At 37.0% G+C, this 21,224-nt stretch overlaps 1 protein-coding gene across 31 annotated transcripts in view; it reads right to left on the bottom strand.

Moving 5' to 3' along the window:
* The window catches only part of LOC127509839 (early endosome antigen 1-like), a 99,187-nt gene that overhangs the window by 38,947 nt on the left and 39,016 nt on the right, over positions 1 to 21,224 (bottom strand). For 11 of the 31 annotated variants that reach the window (XM_051888926.1, XM_051888928.1, XM_051888936.1 and 8 more), the window contains exons 6-11: positions 18,621 to 21,121; positions 14,093 to 18,458; positions 13,236 to 13,990; positions 8,588 to 8,731; positions 8,327 to 8,461; positions 7,914 to 7,938 (exon numbers count right to left, since the gene is read on the bottom strand). In XM_051888926.1, the coding sequence (XP_051744886.1) occupies positions 16,359 to 18,458; positions 18,621 to 21,121 (4,601 nt within the window). In that variant the 3' untranslated portion in view covers positions 7,914 to 7,938; positions 8,327 to 8,461; positions 8,588 to 8,731; positions 13,236 to 13,990; positions 14,093 to 16,358. Of the gene's footprint in view, positions 1 to 5,663; positions 7,224 to 7,368; positions 7,402 to 7,913; positions 7,939 to 8,326; positions 8,462 to 8,587; positions 8,732 to 13,235; positions 13,991 to 14,092; positions 18,459 to 18,620; positions 21,122 to 21,224 lie in introns of those variants that run through there. The other 20 variants (XM_051888930.1, XM_051888925.1, XM_051888935.1 and 17 more) reach the window with 12 other exon arrangements.

Raw genomic sequence — 21,224 nt, 5'->3', positions numbered from 1 at the left:
ATATTATATGGCACGACAAGTGTATTATTAGAGCAAACATTTAAAAACGCAAGGAAAAGGTGCAATGATGTGCATTTAAAGCGGTGAAATTTTTAGCCTCACCTTCCTCAATTTTTCTTAATCATTAATTTCTCTTCTATAATAATTCTTAAAATAACTTTAAAAACACACAAAATTATGTTTTGAAGACTACATTCAAAAATACATTCAGAAGTGCATTTCACTGCTGTATTTTACTGATCAACGGCAAATAAACATTTCTCATTGACACCCATTCTAAAATATAGACTCCTGTTTTCTGACCAAATATTTATTTTCCCAAAAAACATTGAAATCATAAGTAGGCCTATTGTATTACATTTTAGAATGTGTACATTTTTTTTCTAGTGGCTCCTGAAAGCGAGTCAATAATGCTGCCTTCACGTGCTCTCGGAATTATTGTAAGTGCAAGTTTCCTAGGTAAAAAATTGCACATGAACGCCCTCCCATTTTGAAACTTAAATGCGATGAGCTCGTAATCACGACTTCAGAAGTGGGAATTATCAAATTTCCGATAGCACGTGAAGGCAGCATTACTCCCGAAAAATGACGTGCACGCGCCTGAAAGCGGAAGAATTATTTCATTCAACAAGGTGTCTTTACACTGGCAAACTTGTTTTCCACTAAATTAGTTATTTATGGTTAAATATGCTATAACAACGGGTGCGATACACGAACATGTAACCGGGCACACTCCACCCGCTCCGAGCGGTATTAGAGGTTTCGGTTTAACTGTGACCGTGTTAAGTTGTGACTTACGCCAGATGTGAACGATCGTTCTCCACTACATGATGCTGGTATTATTGTAAATATTAAAAAAATAAGTGATGCCATTACTTGTTATGGCAAAAGTTTGTTTAGCGAAAGCGGCAATAAAGTCGGGTACTTGTTATGGGACTCGATAAGTGGTTTAATTTAACCAAAAAGTAAACCACTTATCGTTATAGCGTCTTACCTCGACGAGCTATCACATGGAGACAAAATACATGAGGATTTTGATGTACAAATCATTCAAAGTCAGTCATTGTGGGAAGTGTTGGGCTCATGTTAACTTGTATCTCACGCTCACAAGCTGATATATATAGTCACATTACATTGTACGACACCTGAATGACATTTTCTCGTCAAAATGCATGCTGCTCCCTACATGACATAATAGCCTACTTCATAAATCACCGGTCCATTTACCTGTATTTTACACTAAAACATAAATTAATGCAAATTGCCGGTTTGGACAAAACAGAATGAAAGTGGTTCGAAAAAATGAACCTTCCCAGTTATTATCAGCATGTTTGCAAACGAGTTTTACTGTAAGAAATCTTGATAATTGGGTTTAAACAGAGATCTTCCCCAGCATAAATGTATTCGCACAAGAACATCACGGCGCTTTATTTACACTCAGAGCATCGAGCATCCTATAATAATAGTTCGGTAAATATTTATAAATAAATATATATATATATATATATATATATATATATATATATATATATATATATATATATATATATAACGGCAAATATAAATAAAAAAAAACTCTAAAATGATAATAAATCGTGATTCAAAAGCACCTACCGTAGCTGTGGTGAAACTGAGTAAAAACTGACGATGTGGACAACTGTCAGTGTGAGAATTATCTGCCTCTTGTTGGGCTTTAATAGTTTCCTTCCTTGCTTGCTTGATATTCTTGCGCTGCACCGTCCGCGCCAAATCATTATTAGCACAATAGTGTAGTATCAAGATGATCAGGACACTTGTGTTCGTAACACATAACTGAATGATAATGTTTATGGCAATGAAAGATCCCTAAGAGGCGAGATTATTTAATAAAAACGAGTTATACATGGAACTATCAGTCATCGCGGACTTACTCGTCTCCGCGGAGATGTGGTAAAAAGGCACATGTGCACGAGGGAGGAGGCGGGGGGAAAAAAAAAACAAAAAAAACAAAACAATGTGCTGCAATTCCGAGAATCAGTGTCGCACACATACTTCCCTCTAGTGGTCACTTTTATTATCTCACTATGTTCTTACATGTTGCATAATATAGGCCTACATCTTCAAATGTTCATAAGTTTCATTTAAAAAAAAAAAAAAAAACGAATTTCAACGTTGAAACCTGATGATTATTCCTGCTGCTGTGACCACAGTTTTACACTTCAAGGTAGCCTATAGATTACTACAATGGAGCTGCTTCAGTACACAATGTACACCTACACATACATGTACATTATAGACAATTTATATAGCCTATCCAAAACAGTAAGAGTATCAAAATATGCTGATGCTTTTTGATTCCATAACATATCATCTATTCCTTTAAGAATAATAATAATAATAATAATAATAACAACAGTTGTTATTCCACGTTATACAGCAAATTCTATTTTTATGACTGGAATCCAGGTGCGCATTAATTCGTCAAGTAGCCATACCTGCAGCACGGGGATCCGGTGTTTAGGTGTCTGCGATCGGAATTATTCAACTCACAGAGAGAGTCTGATTTACTGTGTGTGTGGGCATTTGACCCCGCGCTTGTGCTGTAGAATCATATATGGGCATGTTCCTGCTCATGCTAAGTGCAGTGGCACTCCCCGTCTCAGTTCACCCACATGATGTATCAGAATTCAACTAAAGTCACAACAACAGGTTATGCGCGCACCCGTGCTTCAGCCAACCAGTGCGCAGCCGAACATAACGGGCTGAAATACAGATTTTATCGGGGAATTGAAATGTAACGTCATTCACAGACTGCGGTGTTTGGCTTCCCTTGAGCAGTAATTGTTTTTACAGTGTAAAAGAACAATCTCCTATGCGTTTTACAGCTCTGCGCCATTTGCAATGTATGACTACTAAACACAATAAGTCACACGAATATACTAGAATATACTCTAGCAAAATACTGTAAAATAAGTTTCGACTAACTCTTACTGCATGTACTCAAAAGTGGCATAAAAACAAGTTTTTATATGGGGTTGAAAAGTCTTTGTGTAGACATAGAAAACAAGACCAACAAAAGTGTATTCACCTGTAAGCTATCTTCAGAGGAGGAAAATCAAGAACCGCAGATTCTCCTGCTTATTTCCACAGTGACACAGAGAGAGAGACCTGTTGAATCCTCATCTGTTTGCTCATCACGACTGCAATCTCTGGCTCTCAGGGACACAATGTCCAATTATCAAGAAACTACTACATCTAATTCTTCTTTATAGGCTTATGTTTCATAGAAAGCAATATTGTTCAACAATATACAGTTTATTGGCCTGTAAGCATGTTAATGAGTGGTCAGAACTGTAATTATATCTTTAGCAAATATATTTGGTGGTGGTATCATGGTAACTTGTCTGTGTTTGTTGGACATTGTGTATTTCAGTGACTTTGGTGATCTTAAATATGTTTATATGATAGATATTGAGTCGAATATGTTGGTCTTGACAGTTTTCATTCTTGTTTAAGGTGGTAACATCACTTGAAGGTCTTTTGTTGCCTCACATCTTTACAGCTGTGTATCTGGTCTTTCTTGCACAATATTGAGGGAACGTATTACTCATCATGTTTTGCCTGGGGGAAATGCCAAGTGGTAAAGAAACACAAGTGGTATGCATAAAAGGTGGATAGAGTAAAAATGCACATAGTTTTAAACATGCACATAGTGCTTTACTAATCAACCGAATATATTTGTAGACTTTTTGCTCAATCCTTTGTACAGTTTATGAATAAGTTTTACATTTCAAAATAACTTTATAGCAGATAATTGTGACAAAATGCTCAAAATTTGAGATGAAAAGTGCCAAAATGAAAGCAAATAAAGTTACAACAATCCCAGTCTCATCTTCTGATGAGAATATACTGTAGTGTCTCCTGAACATCCATCAGATCAGCTTTACTGACGACCAGTGTGTAAAACACTGAACATTAACCAATGTTAACAGATACAACTTTTGATTGCAATAATGTATTAGTAAATGTTGAGATTAACATTAGGATTAATAAACGCTGTAGAAGTGTTCATTTTTTCTTCATGTGAAGGAATGTAGTTAACTAATGTTTACAAATTAAACCTTATTGTAAAGTGTTTTTTTTCTGCTGATTATATAATGAAAACAAAATATGAAAATGTATTTTAAATTAATCTCTAAAATTATGTGAAGAAATGTACGCTATGTACCTTCCCGTTTTTATCTCAGACGATTAACATCACTTGAGAGAGAGTGAGAGAGAGAGAGAGCAATGGAGAAATGAAGTGTGAGACACTCATGTGGTGCAACTGCGGTTTGTGTCACCAAATTAACCTCAACACTTCCTCTAAACACACTCACTGTAATCTATTCATGTCACCTATAACTGAGGTCAGAAAGTATGGCATCTTCTGTTAAATGATGGTCATATGATTACTTAAACATCAGTGACACATTACTTATCATGTTTTGGCTTTAGCTTCAGTTAAAGTTGTGTGTAGTGAAACTCTGTTAACTCTTTTTGACGCTTCTGCTTGACCTACAACACTGAACAAGCTCACATTTACTGACATGAGCTGATGCTGACAGTTCAAACCCTACGAGAAACACACATCTATCTACAGACAGCAGCAGAGACACTCTCCTCTGGAAACACACGAGTGTTTGTTCAATAAACTCGAACGTGACAAAAAAAATTCTTCTGGAAGAATCAAATGTGAGTAGAAACAACAGCAAATGAATTCATGTCACCTTCAGCAGTCTGAAAGTCTCAGAATTCAAATTATGAGCCATATAAACTGCTGAAATATTCAAACAATACTGTCTTTACAAAGTTTTATGACTTTGTTTTTTTTTTATATGCTCTGAAATTTGCTACGTTATACATTAAAAACAGTGTAACAAATTACTGTATTCCCAAGTTACTTCTTAATATCAGTCACATGCGATGCTTATATATGTGGACAAAACATCAAAAGCACCGAACAGACTGGCTGTTTGTGTCTGTTGTGCTCTTATATTTTCAGGTTAAACTGCAGTTTTTACCCCTGACATATAGACTGTAAAGTATGTACATAAGCTCAGTCACCCTTTTCTCCAATTTAAAGTGCAACACACAAAGTAAAAATGCACATCGATTGACCCATGAACCATCAAGGTAAGATGGCAGAAAATTTTGTTATTTTCCTGTTTATTACCGTGAAGCTGCTTTGAAACAGTCTGCATTGTATAAAACACTGATATTGAGTGAGAGCACACAGTTCCTTACTTCATTACCTGTGCATGACAAAAAAGTGAGGTAGGCTTGTATTTAAGCACACAAACGTGCGATTTAAGTTTTCAATCCTAACTGAACACAGGACCACCGTTCTTGATGAAAGTCACAACTCAACCACACAGAAGACCTGCATTCACTGTTGCCTCCAACCTGAACAAACACCCACCTCTTTATCACACCCGTGACCACATCACCCACATGACTTCCTGGAATGAACAGGAAGGTGCAGACATCTCACAGGACTCACCAGCATGAGCAGCAACAGCACTGACTGAGGGAATTACGTCAGATGGCCGTGGTGTTAACCAGTAATAAACTACATTATAACGTGGCCTCAAAAAAAAAAAAAAAAAAAAAACACAACAATCAAACAATAGTCTGGATCTATATGCAGATAAAAAAGGTGTTTAATTGCTCCAATCATGAGACATGTCCATAACTTGACCAATAAAACACATGACATGTAGGTTCAAGACCTTGATACGTAACCACATGAAAGGCACACGTACAAACAAACAATAATACACACAAGCACATGGTTAAATAACTGAGAAAACAACAAGCAACACTTGGAAATAATTAGCATGAACAAAAAGAACTACAAATACCATGAAAAGAACTACAAAAGAACAACTAAAACAAAGATTTGTTTCTTTTCAGAACAAATCACAAAGATGATTGTGATGATTGTTTAAAAAACACATTTATTCAGTACACACGAATGCCGAACCAAAAATGTTTTGTATAAATATTTATACTGTTACACCCCTACAGAGAAGAAGAGAATGTTTTTCTAATAAAGTGCCTTGCTTTAAGCTTGTGGGTTCATTAAGTGCATGCAGAACAAGTGTCTTCAGCTGCTTCTTGAAGGTCGTATGGAGGCCAGCAGCTCATTTCAACAGAGAGGAACAGAGACAGTGAAAGGTCTGGAAATCTACTTTTACTTCGTTGTGAAGGAAAAACAAGGTGCTGTAAGGCGAGTGCATATTAAAAATGAGCCGTGATGTTGAGCATCAGATGGTGATCATCATCTGGACACTGAAGATTCCTGCAGTGAACGCGGATCATCAGGTCCAACCTTCAGATCCCTGCGTGAAACACATTCAGATTCAGTTTGGATTCATCCGTCTCAGCTGTAGGTTACTTCATCATCCATCTGTGAAATGATCATGTGATTCAGTGAAACACAGTTCAAGCCTTTCTCTCAGTTTGATTCACTCACCTGTTCTCTGGATCATCCTCATGCTCACAGATGAGCCGCGCTTACCTCTGAAAACAACAGACTGACACTTATTATTGCATACTTTAGTTTCTAGGTGATTTTGTTTTGGAACCTTCAGAAAACTTTAACTTGATTTTTCTTAAAACTGACTTTGCTGACTATGTACTTCAAACAGATGTAGCCTAGTCATTTTTTGTCAAATCATACGACATTTTGAAGGTTTTTCGACAGAGAATGTGAAAATAACAATAACTCATTTTTGAAAATTTGCTCATTGCGACTCATTTTGCCAGCACGGGTCACATATATAAATTCATTATCTAGAAATCTGTTTACCAATGTGACAGATTCATAAAAAAATGTTAAAGCTGATTAAATGAATGAAAATGTTGATGACAAATGAATGAAATTGATGATGACATGAGCTCTTGTGAACTAGTGTCAGATGTAAAGACTGAAGTACGATGTTAGGAAAGATCAGTCTGGACTCACCTGAAGATCCTTCTACGCAGCATGAAACAGAGAAATGCCAGAAGAAAGATGATGACGAGAACAGAAATCCACCACAAGTGATCTATACGAGCCATTGGCAATAAAATCATGAATACATAAACCAGTGAAATCAGATGATCACTAACAATGATGAATCAATATTAGAGTTTAGGGTTTGAATCTCTTGATGTTTCACCTGAGAGCTGGAGAGACGGAGTCACTTCATCCAGAACATCTTTAAAACACACAATGATCACAAATATCAGACAATATGACATAAAACAAAGACCTGTTCACATTCAAACTGGATTGAGTCTGAATCAGATCTGAATCAGTATTTTATTAGTGAATTAGACACACGTTTATCAGCTGAAACTCACCTGAGTTTGGAGTCACTGCAGTTTCATTCCTCACTGAAAAACACATTCACAATCATCATGATTCACTTAGAGAAGATTCACTTCAACACAGAGTTTGATCTGAATCAGGACAGATTCACTTCAACACAGAGTTTGATCTGAATCAGGACAGATTCACTTCAACACAGAGTTTGATCTGAATCAGAACAGATTCACTTCAACACAGAGTTTGATCTGAATCAGAACAGATGTGTGTGTCTCTTTTAATGAACATCTGCAATCATGTCGAGGCAGATTCACATAGTAATGAATGTGTTTGAAGTGTATCAGAAGTGAATCTCAGTCATCATTTCCTCTCCTTCATGTCACTCCAAACCTCTGTGACTTTAATTTCATGGACCAAAACCACAGAGGTTTCCTTTAAACAAATATCTGCTTTTGTGTTTGACAGAGGAAAGAAAGTCATTCAGGTTTGGAATGACATGAAGATATTTCAGTATGAAGTGTCACTTTAAGGATCATCTGTCCATCATAAACATTATCATAAGAATTAAAGTGTCTCTCACCTCTGAACACGGTCTCATGTGTGATCTGGAATGAAAGAAAGCAACGTTTATAGTGTTCATGAAGGACTAATTACTGTGTGAGTTTATAGTGTTCATGTTGAACTGCAGCTCTAATGATTCATAATTAAATTAAAAAAACAAGATCAACATTTCTGTGTTTAAAGGGGTGATGAACTGAGAAATCAAATTTTCCTTGAGCTTTTGACATATAAGAGGTCATCATACTATAAGAATATCCTGTAAGTTTCAGAACTGAAAACTTCCTTGTTAGTCCAATAAAAGCTTTTATTGACACCAGGGGCCAGTTGCATAAACTTAGTCATTATATTAAAGCTGTGTCTTAAAACAACGCAGTTCATGACCCTTTTAAATATGAAAACAGATGAATGTTGAGAGAGATTGAGTTGATTTACTCCTTTAGAATGACACTGAATCTCATGATGAAGTTGATCCACACAGTGAGAAGTGACGAGACATTCAGATGAGACTGAAATAACAGGATACATCCGTTTGTGTGGATCTGATGGATCTGCTAACAGACGCCCGTCCTGAACAAATCAAACACAAGAGGATCAAGTATTGTGTACTGCCAGAGAGATCTGTTTATCTGCATGCATGCATGCATGCATGCATGCGTGTGTGTGTGTGTGTGTGTGTGTGTGTGTAACAGTCACCTTTGTATACCAGCTCTGTTCGCAGTCAGGATCATTGAGTGTGTGATTCAGAATCACAGGCAGAATCTTGTACATAAACCCCACTGTTGTCTGAATCTCTCCACACGTCATGTTGATAGACATGATTCAACTCAAATGAAGAACCTGTTAAAATCACAGACCAAATCACTACATTATATTACTAGTGCATGACAAGGGTTTTCTTGGAATAAACATTTAAATGTTTCTGAAAAAGGTCATTTAACAATGAAAAGGTTAAGAGAATCACTTTCTATAATTTATCATATGCAAATACGCTTATGAATTTCTAAAGAGCATGTGTGGAACTGTGTCACCATTATGTTCTGTTCATGGACTTTCAGTTTGTTGTCACTCCTGTCTCGTGTTTCCTGTTCCACTTTACCGCCACTCATCAGTCACCATGGACACTAACAATTCTCACAGCTGTTCGTCATTTACCTTTGTGTATTTAAGTTCCTACCGGAGTTCAGTTCATTGTCCGGTATCGTCTATGTTATGTGTATGTGTTGCTACCCGTTCGTCTGTCTGTTGGATCTGTGATATATTAAACTATTTATTTATCTTCGTCTTCCTCGTCTGTTTGCCAGCAGCCATACGTGACACTATGTAAGCATTTCAAAGAGCTGCTAAATTTTGTCACAGGTTGTGTTGACGATATTGAGGCAGTCTTTTATAAATCCACATAAAGAGAGCAGCGTATATTCCACATCCAAACATAAACAAGACCCGGAAACAATGAACAGAAACAGGGGAACTTAAATACAGGTGCAGATCACAACAAAACCTGCCCAATTGGTCCTCAAAACTAGCCCAATCGCATTCCAGGGACTAAATGTCACGTTATTTTGAGTCGTGAAAACCGTGGACTTGGCAACACTGGTGCAGATTAGGTGATTAATGACACACAGCTGACAGCAATAAAGACTCAAATCAGTATCCATGACAACAAACTAGTGGCATGAAATCGTGCAAACAGGAAGTCCAAACTGAGGGTCTGTTTATATGACACCGTTTTCAACTAAACACGAAAAACTTTTTATGCATTTTTGGCCCTTCATTTACACAACAACGTCGTTTTGGTGCCCTGAAAATACAAATTTTTGAAAACGTGTTTCAAAGTGCAAGTTTTCAAAAATGATATACCGTTGTCATCTCCGTGTAAACTGCAAAAGCGTGAATCTATGACAACAGTCATGGCATGCACATGTGTATTACATGTTTAGTCTATTCACCTTATTTTTCAAAGCGAAGGTAAGGTGTTTTCTGTTAGTGTGTGAGACTTTCAATTTATTAGCCGCTATAGGGAAATAATGAGAAGAATATCAAAGTGCAGCAAACTGTAAAATAAGGTGGATAGGCACGTGTGTTTGGCGCGAGTGCTCTGTGAAATAATGCGTGTATGCGCAGGCGCGTAGTCTTTCTTTACAGAGTGACATCGCCAACTACTTTCTGGCATGTGTAATACAGCGTTTTTAGTCATTTTCTCAGATCCGTGTGAACAGGGATAGTTTTGATAATGTTGTCATCTGTACAAAGAAAACTTTTCCGTTTTTAGTAGTAAACGTGAAACTGTGACACATTTAAGCGGATTACACTACATCAAACGTTGCACAGACTAGTGTGTGTGTGTGTGTGTGTGTGTGTGTGTATAGATATATCCCAGCAAGCAATAGCCGTCATTTCACCGTCTCGGTTAACTATAGACCCGATATAGTCTGGCTATGTGTAACCCACTTTTAGCCAAAATAATCTTTAATTTGGTTACATGTCGTTTTTGCCAAAATAACTTGCGAGATGTATGATATTGCATCATGTAAGCAAAGTCAACAGTGATTACAAGGTGTTTGGTTTAATATCTTTGACATGTTCTATTGCATAGGCTGTGCGTAGCCACGATTTAGCTCATAGTGAGGCCGGCTATTTGTAGCCCACCTATAGTCAATCCTGATTTCGTGGCATTTCATGACATGGTCTGTAGTCACGATTTAGCTCTGAATTAGATAGGCTATGTGCAGTCTGCTTTTAGTCCACCCGGCGAAATCGAGGCAATTTTTATGACTTGGCTACAGCCCTGATTCAGACCAGCAATGATTGTAACCAAAATAGCGTTAAGTAATTTTCGGCCACAAAGCTTGTGGGATTCATGATATACCATCAAATGCAAGTATACATTTGAAACAGCATATTTTTTGCTGTCACACAGTCCTACACATTCTACGATATATATATATATATATATATATATATATATATATATATATATATAACACCACACACATATATGACTGTCTTTAATTTTAAGTTAAATAAAAATTTACAATTACAATTCTCAACCGCTAGATGGCAACTGTGGCTCTACTGAGACATGACCACTGGCAACGCGAGACTTGAAAGTTAGCTCTCGATCACTGTTGCCAGATCTCGCGATAAACATTTTCGCCATTTTACGACTGTTGGAGACGGAAAGCAAGCAACAGCAAATGTTAAAGGAAATTCTTTCCTGTTTTTGGTCTTGTAAGTATCTGTTTTTCATTTTGACATGCGTTCATTATTTGTGTACATCATGTGTTATCATGTGTATGAACCGTGACATTTTAACGGGACTCAGAGTAAGCCATGTTGTGGTTAGATTAACATGCTACATGCACATGTACAGTATGTTTACTTGTGCCCTAAAACTCTCTAATTATCTAAATACAAGGGGGTAAACATGAAACCTGTGCACCCTATTATTATTTGTTACGAAAGCCTCGTATATCTTTTAATCTTTTGATCATTATGATATGAAAATATGAGTTTTTGATTTGGCAAGGCAAGTTTATTTTGTATAGCACATTTCAACAACAGTTTTCAAGGCAATTCAAAGTGCTTTACATGAAACATGGAATTTATGGACCCGAAAATTAATCAGGTTGTTTTATAAACCAAAAAACATTGTTAACTTTTTTTATTTAACTTTTTTTGTCAATTTTTTTATATTTTATCATTTTAAGTTGTAAAATGTTCCTTTTTTTTTTGTTAATGTTTATTTGTATTGTATTTGTAAAATTTAATTTTCATTATTTTATCATTTTGTATTATCTTGAGTTCTTTTTCTAAATAAAACCTTTATATTTAATTTGTTTGGACGGATTGTCATTTATGAGAACCTGTTATATTTAAGTGAAAAGAATCCTTTAGACATTATTTTGTTGTCTATTACATGTATAGATGTAATCATTCATTAGCTGTATATTTGATTCTTGGGTTATGGTTAAACGTCTATTAGATTTTCACTGACAGCCCAAATTTAGCCTTATTTTAGCCTAGACCCATATTCACCGTCTATTAGACATAAATATGTAGTCATCTAATAGCCGTCTAATTGAGGACTAGTCTACTCTTGGGTTATGGTTAGACGTCTATTAGATTTTTACTGACAGCCCAAATTTTGCCTCGTTTTAGCCTAGACGGCCGGGCTGTGTTTTGACGGCTATTAGACGTCTATTAGACATAAAATTGCTTGCTGGGTATAGTTGAATGAATTATTTGTCAAGCAGCTGTTGATGAGAAATTGTTAAATGGCCACTTTCTGTTGAGATGATTAATGGGTGAATGACTAAAACTGAGAAACTGAATTAACAACATTTTTAAACTGAGAGAATGTGAAATAATTTTGGTTCTTTGGCCATTTTTGTCTTGTCAGATTATTTAGTTTATATATATATTTAAGATAGCAATAAGATATATGTATGCGGGGACCGGGTATGGTTGAAACTCTTTTTGTTTCAGCAACTGTAATCGAATTTCTGAGCTAGAACTGTGCTCAAACTTTTATACAAACTTGATCACTACAAAAGACACCAATTCAAACCTCTGCAAGATTTAATCTTTTTGCTTTGTTTCCAAGACATACTTTGATGTAAAAACAATAACTAGGTTACAGTTTCACAATATCTGACGTTGTTCTGGCAAACTACTTCTCAGAGGATATATATTATGTATTAAGAGGATCCCGACCCCTCCCCCCTTAGAGAATCGCGCGCATGCGCAGTACTGAATCAAAGAGGAACATCTCCAGAACCCTGACTATCCTAATATACAGCTTCTGTCTGTCCGTGTTGTAGACAAAAACAGCATAAACTTTTTTTACCCGATAAATATCTGGCAGGGATGAATAAAGCGCTGTACAAAACAACTTAATCAAGTATTTTTCTTGGGTTCTTAAAAAAATAAACACACATAGCCTAATGCTTTTTGGGACATCTCACTCTAATTATCAACTTTCATATAAAATGTACAGGCAGCCGTCGAACATTATTGATAAACTGTTGCTATTTCTTGATTTCTTCCATTTCATCGTTCAAGGGGAAATATTGTGAACATTTTGTTTTACAGTATCGTTGGTAAAAGTTATGAATCGTCCTTCAGACAGCGATGATAAAACTCAAACACTCATTTTAGCAGACAGTTAAACGCTTATAAATAAAATTTCTATTTCTTGGATTTTTTTTTAAATCTTTCCTCTGAAATTCCTAACATGCCTTTTTCAGTAATTCATCCTGGCGCTGACACTTAAAATCCTTAACAACAATCAACAGAAACCGTAATTAAACCTATAGACTGACTATATTAAAGCTGTGTTTACCTGATAGCAGATCTTCAGAGTTAATGAATGAAGGGCTCTTGATGGCAGGATGGTCTCGTGCTGTTGTACTGCAGCGCGAGCGCGTCAGAAACAGGCAGGCTAGGCTGACATAGGAGGAGGAGCTACATTTGTTCTTACTGTAGTTAACATGAGAAACCAGCATAATGAATCACCGCAGGAGATGCACTTCCTGTGATCGCCAGTGACATGTAACACGGTTCAAGTGTGCGGAACTGCGTTCTGCAACATATGATAAAGACAGAAATATTGATCTGTATATTTATATGTGTTTTGAAAGCCTCGGTCCAGTAATACTCCAGTCCAGTTCCTGTTGTTCTACATATATCGTGTCAAACCACTGTTTGGTCCAGTTCACTCTGTGTAGTGTGAATTATCATTGCTGTTATAAAAGTTTTTAACGTGTGTTCCCAAAACACTCTTTGGAGTTTCTTCATGTTTTCTTATTTTCCCAAGTGAATAAATCCACTTCAATGGTGAAGAGAAAAGCGTGGAGACAAGAACATCAGCTACACTTTACTGAATTCATCATCATAAAGTCCAGGTGTGTCCTCTTTCATCATCGTCTCCATCTTCTTTATTCAGATCTGGAGAATTCCTCTTCTCTCAAACTTCAGCTTTATGCTTCTTTTTAACTTTAATCTTTCTTTCTCCCAGTAGTGTTTCCAGATGAGCTTTTGAGCTTCTGTCCATCAGAAGAATCCGGATCACTGGATCATCTGGACTGGAGCTGATCTCTGAAAGAGACAGAAAATATGGAGTGTGAATGTAAAATAAGGCAGAGTCGACTGTATTGTGATTCCCCAGGTTTAGATAAGCGACAGCAGAAATGAACTCACATGTACATGAATATATTCATCAGCTCAGTGTGAAGCAGGATTGGATAGAATAATATTAACTCAAACTGTCTTTGAAGCGTGTAAACGGAGTTTCTTACTAGGAAGTGTTTTAGCTCCGGTCGCCATCTTCACTGTATAATCTGAACACATGAAGCTCATAAAAACGGTTCCTCGAAAAGAAAAACGCTTTAAAACATAAAAAAAAAAAAATCTCAATAGATGCTCGAAATTATTACTGATATCACCAAACCAACATATGAGCATAAAATACAGCAATGCGCGGAATATAACCTCACAAGAGTCGAGCTGCTGTTCAAGACTGTTCACTTTCACTTTCACTTTCGGTTCACGTGATCCTGCGGAGGAGGCGCCTGATATTCCTGCACGTGCCTTGTGACGGAAATCATTCGGGAATCTTAAGAGCAAGAATGAGCAGATATTGATGACGCAGTTCTAGCGTTCACTAACTGAACACACACACACACACACACACACACACACACACACACACACACACTGTACGGAACACCAGGCAGAAACAGACACACGTGACTCATGAGAGCGCTTAATCAGTAAGCGTGATTAATTCTGTCAGTAATAATACAGATATAATAACGGTCACGTGATTGGACTGATACTGCCTCGTATGAATGAAAGCCGTTCAAGAGTCATCAGTTTGAATGGAGATTTGGCGCCATCTGCCGGACACTCAACAAACAACAACGTCAAAACAGAAACTTCAAGCAGTAAAACAATCATGTACTCTGAAACAGTGTCAGGAACTGACAGAAACTGATTAAAATCTGCATATGTTATTGTTGCCAGGCATGTGCTGCAGTAAAACCAGCTTACACTGTTCCTCTGTGTCCGATTTATGAATAACTGAAGAAAAACAGATTGACATATTATTAGTATATTTCATCAAAGTATTTTCTATTCATTCAGACATTTAGTTTAGGCCACTGATTAATTATCAAATATGACTTTATGACGGAAGTATCATTTTTAGTCTTTCATTGTTAGTCTTTGTTTCTAACAATCACACAAATGATAATTCAGTGATTATTTTACACCAGGGGTCTCAAACCTGTTTTAGCATATGGAGAACAGAGGTTTGGGAAAACAGAAAAAAAGAAACAGCAAAAACTGGTTGAGGAAATGCAGAAGAAAAGAGAGCTTGCAGATGTTCAACAGGATCAACACAGAGCTTCAGATAAACAGATGAAGATGTGTGGATACTCCTGCAGTTTAAGAGTGTCATTAAAATCCTCCGTCTTCCAGTTCCATCAGGATCAGCTCATCCTCATCATCTGGTCAGCAGGATGAAGCTGGAGAACCCAAAGCTGGAGCTGATGTGCTTTAACAAGTTTCTAGAACGAGTTCATATGAACAATCAGTGTGAAATGATCCTGATGAACTCTTGTGACACTGAACAGAGAATGAGACAGATATGAACTGTCAAAGATCATCAGTGAGAGTTTGAGTTCAGATCCTGTCGACACTCAGCACATTTCTCTCTGTCTCTTAATTTCTAACTCTTTAGACATTTTGATCACAGTATTGTGTAGTAAGCATTATTAATTATGTTTTAGCAATGTTTAAGTGATGAATTTTATCAATGACTGAGATACTGTCAGAGAATGAAAATCTGCTATAGAGATCTTCAGGTTTCATCATTTCAATTCCTAAAGTCAAATCAAAGTTTCTCATAATACGAGTAAATATTAAACAAGTGTGAAAGGACACTTGACAAGGTCAATAAATTCATGATGTTGACAGTATTTGTGTCGAGTGAATCATATGAATATGAATCAATATGAATCAGATTGACAGGTCTGAGAGATTTGATTCACACATCTGTTTATTTCTCACACGTTCCTCCATCGTCTGATTCCAGCACTGAGCTTTAACAAACACACACTTCAATCATATTTCATCAACAGTCTGTCATTAATGTCCTTATCATAGATCTTTTTCAGTTCATGATACAGATTAAGCTGTTTTGATTATTAATAAACTATAATATCAAGCATTTTGAGCTTTATCAATGAGGCATATGTTCAGAAATATGTTGTTTTGATCATCAGACAGACACTTGTATGAGGAACTGAATCTTGTCTTTAACTCTCTTCTGGTGTATTTGATGAAGCTCTGATCTTCTGAGGTGTAGATAAGCTCAGATTCACTGATGAATGTCAGAGAAACTCATTTCTGACTGATCTGAATCTGAGAGGAGACGCAAGAGTCTCAGTCTTCATCTGCTCCATCACATGTATCGATCCAAACTCTCAATTGCATCCTGTTTTGAGTATCTTCTCCATTCATCTGGGATCTTACCACTCCCCTCAATTGTTTCACTGTAGTATTTTTCCAGATCTTTCTGGAATCTGCACACAAACCACTTCCAGTAGGGCAGATCAGAGAGATCAGGAGTGATGCTCCAGTTTGCATAAACTCCTCCTGCTCTTCTGTAGTCTCTATATTGAACACATTTATCTAATGTATTAAAATCATGATCACTTGCCACTAAATCTGTGCAAATATCAGTACAGAGATTCCCTGTTGAACTGTAATATATGCCATTAATTCCAGTCACTCTGTGGAAAGCAACACTGTGATCTCCATCATGGTTTTTTATGGTGTTGGTGCAGGTGACTCCACAGAACGGACACTGAACCCAACAGCACTGACAGAAGAGATCAATCAGAAGCTCATCTGGTCTGAACTTGAGGTCCAGTTTTACTGGAAATGTATCAGTGTTGAATCTACTGCTGATCTCAGTCATTATAGCAGTAAGTTCTCGTCTCATCACATCTTCTAGGAGGTTGAAATCATCAACATCATCATGTTTGACTCCTCTGAGGTCTTTTTCAGAGAAGATCAGCTCATCTGAGATCTGCTGTGTGAATCTCTTCAACCACAAACCAACATCTCCTCTGTTCTCTTGAACATGTTCAGTAGATTCATGTGCTGCTTTCATGATCTTCTGCTGCAGGAGTTCAATGTTCTTCTTCATCTTGGGTAAAACACTGACACTGAACTTATCAGAGATGTACCGCCTGACTTCATCTCTGATGAAACTCTTGAACTGATCTCTGGGTTTATGAATGTAGTTCATGTATTTGTCAAAATCCTGCTCTTCTGCCAGTGTCTTCAGGATGTGTTTCTCCAGATTTGATCTGTTTCCATTCAGTGATTCACAGTTTTTCATCATTTCATCTGTCAGATCTCTGGCAGTCTTCTTGTAGACACTCTGCTCAACGGGCTCTTTCAGTTTCTGACAGATGATCTCCCCAAACATGGCAGCTGATGTTGCTCCATGACAATATTTCTGGAAAATACTATAGTACTCTCCTCTCTTCTTCTCAAAATATATTACAGGATCATTGGCTTCTCTGAACAGTCTGTGTTGGTCAGTGATCTTCTTGTTTGATCTCTTACAGATGGAAATAACCAGATCCATGAAGAATTCATTCTTGAACACATATTTCACTCGTTCCTGATGTTCTGTTACTTTCTTCTTGATGTAATCTATCAGTTGTTGAATGCAGCTGATGTTGTAGCCAATCTTTGAAATGTTAAATGACTGAATCAGTTTGTCTGTCTGCTGAGAAACATCTGTGACAAATGATCTTATTTGGGCTTCATCCTCTGGAGATAGAACATAACCCATCATCTCTTTAGCTGATATGTACAAATTTAATGAATATCCATTAATTCCCCTTAACCTCTTTAACCGTACATATTCAGAGTAACTATGCAAAGTGAAAATATCTCTGCTCTCCCTCCAGTGATCTACAGAAACACTTTCATAGAGGTCACTGAGGATTTCTCTCACATCTCTCATTATATCAATGTCTCTGATTGCAGGAGTGTCTCTGATGATGATCTTCTTCACATTCTGTTTCCAGAACAAATCAAACTCTTTCTTCAGTGTTTCTTCATCATTTGTTTTGTCTTTGAGTTTTAAGGCGAGTTCTTTGCTCTTTTCATAGAGAGTGTTTTCATGATGTTTCCTCTGATCATCAATCTCTTTCTTCAGGTGTCGCTGCTGAAGAACCTCATTTAATTTCCTCTTTGTTTCTCTCACAATGTTTTCCTGAAGCTCTTTGATTTTGATTTCAAATGATGTTTTCCACTGAATCAGTATATATTTATCAGTGTCTTTCTCAAAGAATTCAGACATTGATTTTTCCACTTCTTCACTTGTCTTCTTCAGTCCTCTTTGAAGATCAGTTTCCTCAACCTCATGAATTTCTCCATGTTGTATTTTGTTCAGTAGTTTGTTCTCAGTTTCCATCATGGCTCTGTGAAGACTCCAGGACCACCTGCTGTATTCGGTCTCCAGTTTCCTGTAGGCTGCGACCTTTTGGAGTTGAAACACAAATCATTCAGTGAACAAAGACTTGAGAAAGAAGAGATTTCTTAATTTTCTGAGTTTGGTAAGTTCCTGTGGGTTATTATTACTGGTGAAAGTGTAGCTACTAACAGCAGAAACACTAAAGACCAAAGTGTCACAAACACTCACCTGTAGTGACTGATCAGTTTCAGAGCAGATCTTCCTCATCATCTTCTCTTTCTCTCGTTCATATTCCTCTCTCCACTCCACTCGTCTTCTCTTCAGTTCTTCTTCATGCTGTTCTTCAAGGAGTTTCAGTGTTTCTTCAGAAGTCTTTTGTTGATCTTCTCTCATGTTTCTTTCTTCTGTCAGTCTCTTCTCTAAATCCTCTAGTTGTTCTCGTCTCTCTCTTTCTATTCTCTCTTTCTCTCTGATTATTCCCTTCTTTTCACTCTTCAGTCTCTGAATCTGTTCATCACTAATCTGTTTTTCTCTCTCTGTCCTTTTCTTCTCTTCTTCTCTTCTTGTCTTTTCCTCTAGTTTCTGTTTCTCCCATTCCTCTTGTTCTCTCATCTTCTCACACATCTGTCTCTCTTTCTCTTTTATTTTTGTTTTATATCCTTCTTCTCTTTCATTAAACTCTTTCTCTCTTCTCTTATTTTCCTCTTGTTTCTGTCTCTCCCATTCCTTTTGTTCTCTCTTCATTTCGTCTCTCAACTGCACCTCCTTTTCTGCCATTTCTCTTTTATGTCGTTCTTCTCTCTCTCTCAGTTCTTCTTCTCTTATCTTTCGCTCTTTGTCTTGATTCTGTCGTTCTTCCTCCAACATCATCTTCATACTCTCTTTCTCTCTGATTATTCCCTCCATTTCACTCTTCAGTCTCTGAATCTGTTCATCAGAAATCTGTTTTTCTCTCTCTGTCCTTTTCTTCTCTTCTTCCCTTCTTGTCTTTTCCTCCAGTTTCTGTTGCTCCCATTCCTCTCGTTCTCTTCTCATTTGTATATTATATTGTTCTTCTCTTTCTGTATATTCATCTTCTCTTCTCTTTCTCTCTTTTTCATGATTCTGTCGTTCATTCTCTATTCTGTTCATCAGTCTGTCTATTTCTGTGTTATTTATGATCTGAAGTTTTTCTTTTTCTTGTCTCATTTCCTCTATTTCATGTTTAAATGACTCTCGTTCTCGTCTCATCTCGTCTTGTATCTCTCTCTCGAGCTCCTCTCTCTCTTTCATTTCTCTTTTATATCGTTCTTCTCTCTCTTTAAACTCTTCTTCTCTTCTCCCTCTCTCTTTGTCATGATTCTGTCTTTCATTCTCTATTCTGTTCATCAGGCTGTCTATTTCTGTCTGTAGATTCTCTTTTTCTTTCCTCATTTCATATTTAAACATCTCTCGTTCTCTCTTCATTTCATCTCTCATCATCTCCTCCTGTTCATTCATTTCTCTTTTATATCGTTCTTCTCTCTCATAAAATTCTTCTTCTCTTCTCTTTCTCTCTTTGTCATGATTTTGTCGTTCTTCCTCCATCATCTTCTTCATTCTCTCTTTCTCTTCATCATGTTTCTTTATCAGTTCTTCTCTTTCTCTGTTCAGTTTCTCCATCAGGATCTTCATCTTGTTTTCTTCTTCTTCATGTTTGGATTGAAGATCTTCTTTCTCTTTCATTAGTGTTTTATATCGTTCTTCTCTCTCATTAAATTCCTCCTCTCTTTTCTTCCTCTCATTCTCTATTCTGTTCATCAGTCTGTCTGTTTCTGTGTCATATTTGATCTGAAGTTTTTCCTTTTCTTTCTTCAAATTCTCTTTTTCTTGTCTCATTTCCTCTATTTCATGTTTAAATGTCTCTCGTTCTCGTCTCATCTCGTCTCGTATTTCTCTCTGATGTTTCTCTTGTTCTCTTATTTCTCTTTTCAGTTCCTCTTCTCTTCTCTTTATCTCTTTGTCATGATTCTGTCGTTCTTCTTCCATCATCATCTTCATACTCTCTTTCTCTTCTTCTAGTTTGTTCATCAGTTCTTCTCTTTCTCTTACTCTGTCCATCAGGATCTTCATCTGTTGTTCTTGTCTTTCTCTCTCCATCTGTCTGAACATCTTACATGAGTAGAAACTCCCTCCGTTTTCTTCCACCATGTTGTCTATCTTCTCCAGTAGATCAGACACCTGTGTTCGGTCTCCAGTCTGATTATTATTGAACACATGGAATCTGTTTCCACACGCTTCAATCAGGTTTCTGATCACAGATCCAGGTTTTCCCATATACTGATCAATACTTTTGTTCTTCAGATCGTCTCCTCTGGTGAAGAGCACCATGGTGTACATTAAAGATTTCTCTCCAAACGTCTCTTGGATGATCTTCACTGATTTCTGTTCTTCTTTAGTGAATCTTCCCAGTGGAATCAGCAGGAGAAACACATGTGGTCCAGGCAGGATCATGGAGATGCAGTGTCTGATTTCTCTCTGGATCTCCTCATTACTCCGTTCAGTATCAAACAGTCCTGGAGTGTCGATCACAGTAACGTGTCGGCCGTTGATTTCAGATGATTCTCTCTGACTCTCTTTAGTAACTGACTCTGGAGATGTTTCTGCTGTAAACGCATCTCTTCCTAAGATTGTGTTTCCTGTTGCACTCTTCCCAACTCCAGTTTTTCCCAGCAGTACAATCCTCAGTTCATCTGTGTTTTCTCTTGGACCTGAAAATTAATAAACAAATCATATTGAAATTTAAGAAAACATGACGAGATCAACAGGAAAGTCAGGGTAAGATGAGCCACTTTTCAATTTTGAATATTTGAA

Source organism: Ctenopharyngodon idella, chromosome 3 (genome assembly GCF_019924925.1).
Source record: "Ctenopharyngodon idella isolate HZGC_01 chromosome 3, HZGC01, whole genome shotgun sequence".
In the NCBI taxonomy this organism is placed as follows: Eukaryota; Metazoa; Chordata; class Actinopteri; order Cypriniformes; family Xenocyprididae; genus Ctenopharyngodon; species Ctenopharyngodon idella.
The sequence above is the reverse complement of the archived record's forward strand: the minus strand, read 5'-3'. Positions and strand labels throughout refer to the sequence as shown.